The following is a 7,749-nucleotide window of genomic DNA, read 5'->3' on the forward strand; positions in this document are numbered from 1 at the left end:
CGATTTTCGCAATGTCGCACAGAGACCATTGAAAAAATGGAGAGCGAGCGACGTCGCTCCCCGTGTGTCGAGCCCATAATACAGTTACTCAAAAAAAGGATTCTGAATATGCATCTGTGGTACATGTATTTAGTCACTTATCAGCACTTCCTGTATGTTTAAGGTTTCCAATTTAGTATTTGTTTACCCTGCTTTAGACCTCAGTAATTACATTAATCTTGGTTTACATTCTTTGGTTTAGTCTTGGTAAAGTCTCAGTAATTATCTTATTTTCTAGACCTTGTTTAATCCTTTTTTGAACATCTTCTGGTTGTCCTGGTTTGGTTTGGTTTATTTATATCCAGTTTTGACTATAAATCTAAATTGTAGGATGCTCACTATTACAAATGAACTCACAATCTGCAGTGAATATCACATTTTTAAAAATCTGTAGACCTTCCTTTTGGATACTTCTCAAAATGTGACAGCAAAATGGTCATATTAACCTATCTAACAAATAACCATACAGTTTATCATCTGACACTTAATATTGCGCAGCCCTAGTCGTCACATATAATGGTAATGCACTTTGCTTCAGTGGTCAGTAAGTGCTGAGCTGCTATCCTTCAGGTTGTAAAATGTCCCGGAGGCAGCGAACGCACCATTCAACACACACACACAAACGGCTCCTTCCCCTCTCAGCAGAACCAGACAGATTTGCCACCAACCTGCTTCTCGTGGGCTCCAATATGGCCGCCGATAACCTCTCTCACCCCCGCTCCCCTCCGCCGCCTGTCCAAAGTGCTTCATGCTGAGTGGTCTGTCCTTTGGGGGGCGAGAGAATCTGCGCAAATGCCAGAGATGCGCTATCAAACAAAATGACCTTTAGAGAAATGAAATATGAAAAAGGGGCAGGGTACCAAGGAACGGGAAGGTTCAGTTTACACAACGTAATGTCACCAGGCATCGCAAAGTTATTCCGATTGTCTCTTACTAATAAAACAATTAAAAACACAGCACAGTTGAAACCGTAGACTCCCAAAGTTCGTCAAGGAGTCGGTTTTACAGTGAGTTCGTGACAGGCAGGTGATGCTGAGAATCTCAATCCCGATTTGAGAGCAGTTTGTGTAGGTAGGACAATAGTCTGCGTCCCATCACTCCATGGAGGTGTCAGGGCCTACAAAGAGCCCGAAGATCGCACACCTTAGAGGGGCGTCATGTGTCTAGAACGTCCTGCGCTGGTGTTGGTTCGTGGGGCAGGCTGGTGGCGTTGGGCAGCGGTTGCGGGTGAGTGACGGAGTTCTGTTGCAGCTCTAGGGCCATCGCGTTCTGTGGGTGGGGGAATTCCTTCACCTGCTTCCGGTACTCCAGGAAAGTTGAAGCCTTTGTTGCGATGGCTACTACGTTTTTCCCCACGAAGATGGTGGAGACGCGGCTGTCCTGGAAAAGAACCATGTTGACTCCGCGGATGAGGATGGTCACTACGTTTATCGTGACCAAGCTGAGAACTGGGTAGAGCATCATCTTCTGTGGGGACATGTGCTCGCCTTGCATACTGATCTCACTTAGAGACACGCAAGGTAGGATCAGAAGCAGGATGTAGCAATAGAAGAACATAAGACCTTCAGCCCAAATGGGTAGCCCGGTCCGCTGCGGCTCCCATAAATTAGCCTGGATGTCTAGCAGATCCAGCAGGTCCAGAGCCACCCAAAACAGCCGGCTACGCATGTCCTCCTTCCTCCTGAAAGTCCTCACATACTCCATGCTATCCAGCGCCACGAGAACCAAATACAAACCCGGCACGCACACCGATAACAGTAACGTCAATGCTTTGCGTGCCACCGTCTCCAAACTTTTCCTGTCGGCCTTGCAATTCTGGAAAACAAAGTAGAGCTTGATCTCCAGCACGAAGATGTAGAGGAACCAGAGGATCATGGCGTAACCTCTGCGCGCCGTCCTGACCTCCGCGCCCACCCACACCGCCACGTACCGCAACACGATCAGGAAGCACACGTCGCCCACCAAAACGATGATGCACACGCCGATCTTGCGCGGTCCCTGGTTCTGTTCGACCAGGTACGCGTCCATGAAGGCCATGCTGGTCATGATCACGATGGTGGTCAGGCACACGTGGCGCTTATCAGGAGGCGGTAGGACCATGGTGGCTAACACACTAACACGCTAACTTCCAAAAAAACGACGTAAAAACCAAGGTGTGAATTTGCTGAGGTTGGTGAGTGTTTTTGTACACAGGGAAACGTGTAATGTGCAGCTACGCTTTTGAAAAAACTGTTCCTAATTGCAATATCGTCTGTGCAGCTGATATTTCAGGCCATGAAGAGACAGGACACTCAACGTACTTCCATTGATCTGGCCTTGGGTTCTTCAGCTGACACGGTGAATAATGGTACTGATATTAATCCACACAGAGGTTCGCTCCGTTCTATTGGACATGTGATGCGCAACAGCGAGGCAACGAAGTTTACGGAAGCATTTAATCTCCGACGGTACCGCCGCTGTCCACGTGTTCGGGTTTCCTCTGCCGAAGATGCAGTGTCTCTGGGTGAAGAAGAGGAGGAGGAGGAGAGAGGAGGGGGTCTGCGACGCACTCCCGTCCCCATAAATCACACAGGCAGTAGGTCAGCAGCCCGTGAGGCCGCGCGTTCGACAGCGGCGTCCCCGGGGGGAGGCTCCTGCCCTGGTCTGAAGATCCATCCTAACCCCCCCTCGCTCGCGGTCCACGTGCCAGCAAACCGCTCCGTAGCCTGGGAACAGAGAAGGAGGGAGGGGGGAGGAGGAGGAGGAAGAAGAGAGAAAGAAACTGTCAGCACTCCTGGGCAATATAACACAGCTTTCATTGCCGGCAGCAGTCATATATGAAGAGCCAGAGTGTGTCAGGCCGGCTCCAATAAGCAGTGTCCAGTATAGAGAGCCAGACATGTTACTTCATTACCCACACTATGCCATGTGCCACCATGGAATTGTACTTAAAAAGACATATTGTGCTTTTTTCTGGGTGTTTAGTCCGAAAATATAACATATCTAGGGCATTACTTTATATTTTGTTCATGGTAAAACACAATACTGATCTAAAGAAGAGGTTAATTGACGACCTGTCCAAAACTGCACAACTGATGGGCCCCATTTCAGATACTATAAAGGATTTCTCAAGTACACAGGTATCATCTGGAATAAAACTCTGAATAAATGTCTGAATAAACAAATGGTTAAAATGGTTGAAAGCTCAAAAAAGTTCATTTTACGTAGTATGTCCCCTTAAATATGGATGTATAAACTGTAAATCCGGTATAACATTTCTAAAACGATGCAGGTATAGTTTTTAGATTCAAAATTTTTCATAATTTCACATACATTAATTCACATAAAATTATTACAACTACGGCAAGAGATAGATATAAATAAATCACAAATCTTTCTAAAAGTGTCAAACTACTGTTTTTAAGTAACAGCTTCAAATTTCTCAGAGAAATGTCTATTATTAAATATATGAACATTGTTATTGGTTTTGCTTTAAATAATTATTAAATAAATATTACAGTTCTATGGGGTGCTAATTGGCCACATAATTAATTCACATATTTAGATCACCATGTCACTTTTTGTTGCTTCAAAGATATTAGATTTACAGAAAATATTTATAAGTTTTAGTTTGTCTTTTTGTTACTGAGTCCCTGCTCCCTTTGCTCTCTATGCTAAGTCACTCCCCTTTCAGAGCGCTATCACAACACAATCAGCGTGCATCCTGCTAATAAAACTACTGCACATTGCATCAGTTTTGTGAAGTTATAATGCATTCTTTCATGTTTTTGTATATTTATGGAGTATTGTCGTGTGGGAGCATGGCTGACGTAGGCTTGTGGGTGGAGCCTTGCACAGACTCACAGCTAACCGTAAGGAGGGTCCGAATGACTCAAACATGCATGGATGACATCTAAAACCTAGTAAGGCATGTTATTTATGAGGGAATGTTATAAAAGTTGTTGAAAAAAAGCAATCATATGAACTAGTATTGAAAAAAGAAGGCAAACCACTTCATAATAACAAGAATCCAGTTTTGTGTAGTTGAACACGGTGGATTCAGCCCTGCTTCATTTCAATGCAAAGGAAAGATAATTAAAACCGCGGCATTGTCTTGTAAAATTGGACTTGTGGATTATAAAACAGTGACTACGGGGGAGCACCTATGGGGAGGGACAGCATCGGACTATAATTTTTCTGCCATGTCAGGCCTCCCTGTGCAGCCTAAGTACAGCCCTCTCACTGCAGTGCCACGCTTTGGACAGCAAAAGTGAATACATGTGTGCAAAGTGTGTATTTAAAAATTATGGAATATTCTTGAAAATCACTGCTATAACTACATTTTTCAAAGATAATGTGAACAACGAAAAAAGCTGGTGTGGAACAAAACTAATCACTAATCACTTTTGAATTAGTTGTTGCATGTTTTTTTTATATATATATATATAGGTGTATAATTGTGTTAGTATTGTGCTGTTGCTATGGTACTGCAGGGAGAATAAGTGGGTATACTGTACATTGGCAAAAGGAACTGACTTTTCGTAGATTATCTAATGGGTTTCAATATTTCCACACACAAAGTAAATTATTAATTATTGTATCCTGTCTCCATGATTCCAGAGAGAGTGATTGACAGGTGGACTAACCAATCAGAGAGACGCACGCTCCATTCAGGGTAAAAAAAACATGGCAGTTTGGGAGTAAAAAGGAAAAAAAAACCCATACAAGAGGACTGAGAAGATTTCTGCAGAATCGACAATCGAAGCACCAATTTATCTCTAATTTCCATCCATCGTTTTTCTTCCATTTATCCATGGCCGGGTGACGGGGGCAGGAGTCTAAGCAGGGACTCCCAGACCTCCCTCACCCCAGACACGTCCTCCTGTTTCTCCGGTGGGACCCCAAGCCATTCCCAGACCAGCCGAGAGACATAGTCACTCCAGCGTGTCCCGGGTCTTCCCCGGGGCCTTCTCCCGGTGGGACATGCTCTCTAATTTATCGGAACAAAAGAAGTTATACATTAAGTTCTGAATGATACTGTATTTGAGACTCGTGATGCAAATGGAGCTCAACAGTCCTGCCCACTTCAAAATCAGCTCCGGTTCCAGAAGTAAATTTTCCATTCATTTTTCTCATAGACTTTTAAAAAAATTCAAATACTAAGAGGCCACCAGCTACGCGCTAACTAATATCCATGATGCATTTTTTTTTTTTTCAGTCCAAAAATCTAATTTAAAATGCAAAACTTGGTGAAACGCTTTAATAACGATTATAAAGTTTCAGAAACAGCTTTTACATAAAATGATAGGTCTTGTGGTCATTAGTCACCATGTAGCTGATTAGCCCTGAGGAAGCTTTCAAACTTTTAATATAATTTTTTTTGGAAAGTCTATGAGAAAAATAAGTAAATAAATGGGAAATTTGCCTGAACCAGGGCCTGAACCGTCACTGTTGAGCTGCATTAGCAGCTGTGGTTGGAATGTCTCAAGTTAGGACAGTGGTTTGTGACGCTCCACGGTCTGATTCCACACCTTTACTGGATTCAAACAGAATGCAGAATGGACTGACTGTAGTGATGTGCTATTCGTGAACGAGTCGGCTCTTTTGAACGGTTCCTTAAAGTGAACGGTTGGAAGTGGAACAAATTTTTTAACAAAAGTAAAGCTTTTTCTGTCTATTTTGTATTTTTTTATTTGCATTTTTATCCTGGTTAACGCTGAACCAACACAAGAATCAGCACAGAAAAAAATAAATAAATGAGTTCTCACATTGGCAGTTAAAGAGCCAGACTTTTGAATGGCTCTTTCGAGAGGACGGATCAAACAGATTCGGATCCCACAAAGGAGTCGAAAGTCCCATCACTAAGAGTCTGATCAGGCAAACAAAGCAAAGTAATATGCAGTATAGTATTGTGTTTTGATTGTGGTTTTTGAAAATATAATTTACCAGCTGTGTAATATTATTATTGTTATATAATTGAAATAGAGGGCTATAAAAGTAGAACACTGTGAAATTGTGTGAAATGACAAGTCTAGGTAATTGAAAAACATGAGGCCATAGTGTATTACACCAAAACAAAATGACTAAATTGCGCAAGCAAAGTGAAGCGAGGCTGGATATTCTCAAGACGTTATGTTTACCCGGGTGTTTGGTTTCACTTTTAATTATTCATTTGCTTTCTCTTTATTTTGATCCTTGTTTATTCCCATGTCTTTACAAATGTTTTAAACTGCCTGAAGCGTCTTTGCACAACACTGAAAATATGTTTACAGATTTGTTTGGGAGTTGAATCTTGTGCAGTTTATTTTTATGTTTTTTTTAACATTACAGTATGAAAAAGTCAAGTTAAAGGAACTGTACGTAGGATTTAATTTGAAATTTCATAAACTTGGCCTCAAAATGCTCTGTTCCACCTTGTGATATCATGAAGTGGTGGTTTTCAAGTTAATTGGCAAAGTATACGGAGTTTAAAAACACACTTCCTGTATCACCACATGACATCACAAGGTGGAACAGAGTGTTTTATGTTTGAGAAAAGAACTCAGTCTAAATATACAGGGTTTGTGTGTTAAACATGTGCAAATAAAACAAAACACAAGTCCGAGCATGTTTGTGACGAGGAAACAACATTAGAACATGGATCAGAAAACAGCGTAATACAGGCCCTTTAATGAGTTTTGCATTAAAACTTCAGCAGTAATCAGACATGTACGAGCCAAGGCGTACATTTTCAGGGACATCTCATTAAAAGTTCAGTCACACATAATAAATAAATGAAACTAAAAATGTGGGCTACAGTCAGCGGGGGTCGGCCTCCACCATAAACTATAAATAACAGAGCATCTAAACGTCCAAATATTAGCACGGCGGAGCAGCGGGATCGTGATACAAGTTGAAAAGTGCTAATTGAGCAGAAACATCTCCAGAGCGTGTTTAGCGGGCGCCATGTTGAGATAAAAGTGTCATTTAGCCGTCGCTCTGAAGCACTCCCGCTGTCAGTGAACTCTTCAAGCAGAAGGGGGAAAAATGCTAAGTACATCTGGTCTGTTTTTTTCTCACTTGGCTGTTAAAATTTGCCTTTCAAAGTAAAATGCGTTGACAGGTTCAGTGGCCATGATGGGACTAGAGATGGGCGGATTGAAACAAAACGTCGATATATTGATGCTGAGCGAGATAACATTTTTTAATGACATTTTAATAACTTTTTGAGATGGTTATCTGCACATACATATTTAAATTTTAGTTTAAGCAAAAAATACAAAATTCATTGGTATCATTAGTGCAATATTTGACATAGTATTACTTGGTGAGAAGAGTAAAAATCACTGGTATCACCCATCACTAGAATTAGTAGTAGCGGCGGCAGTAGTAGTACTAGTAGTAGTGGAAGAAGTATCAAGTAGTGGTCCTTTCTAGCAGGTTGAGTAAAGAGTTGTTGCTTTTGAATAAACAAACAAAATTATAACTCTGGTTTAAATAAACGTAATTCAACAAAGTTATAGTTTTTTTTTCCCTTTAGATGTTTTTCCGTTCCAAGAGTAGTAGTAGTATTTTAATTTTTATTATACCCACATTAGTAATCATCCTCCGAGTTATAAAACTATTAAAATGACACGTAAACAGCAGCAACATCTGATTTCTTTCACATCAGACTTTGCAGTTTAGATGTCATTTTAATCTTAAAGGTCCACAAATGAGATTATAATCAGACTTTGGTGTAAATATGAACAA

At 41.4% G+C, this 7,749-nt stretch overlaps 1 protein-coding gene across 1 annotated transcript; it reads right to left on the minus strand.

The window, feature by feature from the left end:
- Positions 1-1,194: 1,194 nt before the first annotated feature.
- tmem121ab (transmembrane protein 121Ab) lies at positions 1,195-2,139 on the minus strand. The gene has a single exon (XM_033991137.2). The coding sequence runs from the start codon at positions 2,137-2,139 to the stop codon at positions 1,195-1,197; it is 945 nt and encodes a 314-aa protein (XP_033847028.1).
- Positions 2,140-7,749: the final 5,610 nt, after the last annotated feature.

This window comes from Periophthalmus magnuspinnatus, chromosome 24, assembly GCF_009829125.3.
Source record: "Periophthalmus magnuspinnatus isolate fPerMag1 chromosome 24, fPerMag1.2.pri, whole genome shotgun sequence".
In the NCBI taxonomy this organism is placed as follows: Eukaryota; Metazoa; Chordata; class Actinopteri; order Gobiiformes; family Gobiidae; genus Periophthalmus; species Periophthalmus magnuspinnatus.

Coding starts and splice junctions, on each gene's coding strand:
- tmem121ab (XM_033991137.2), bottom strand. CDS start 2,139: ATGGTCCTACCGCCTCCTGATAAGCGCCACGTGTGCCTGACCACCATC.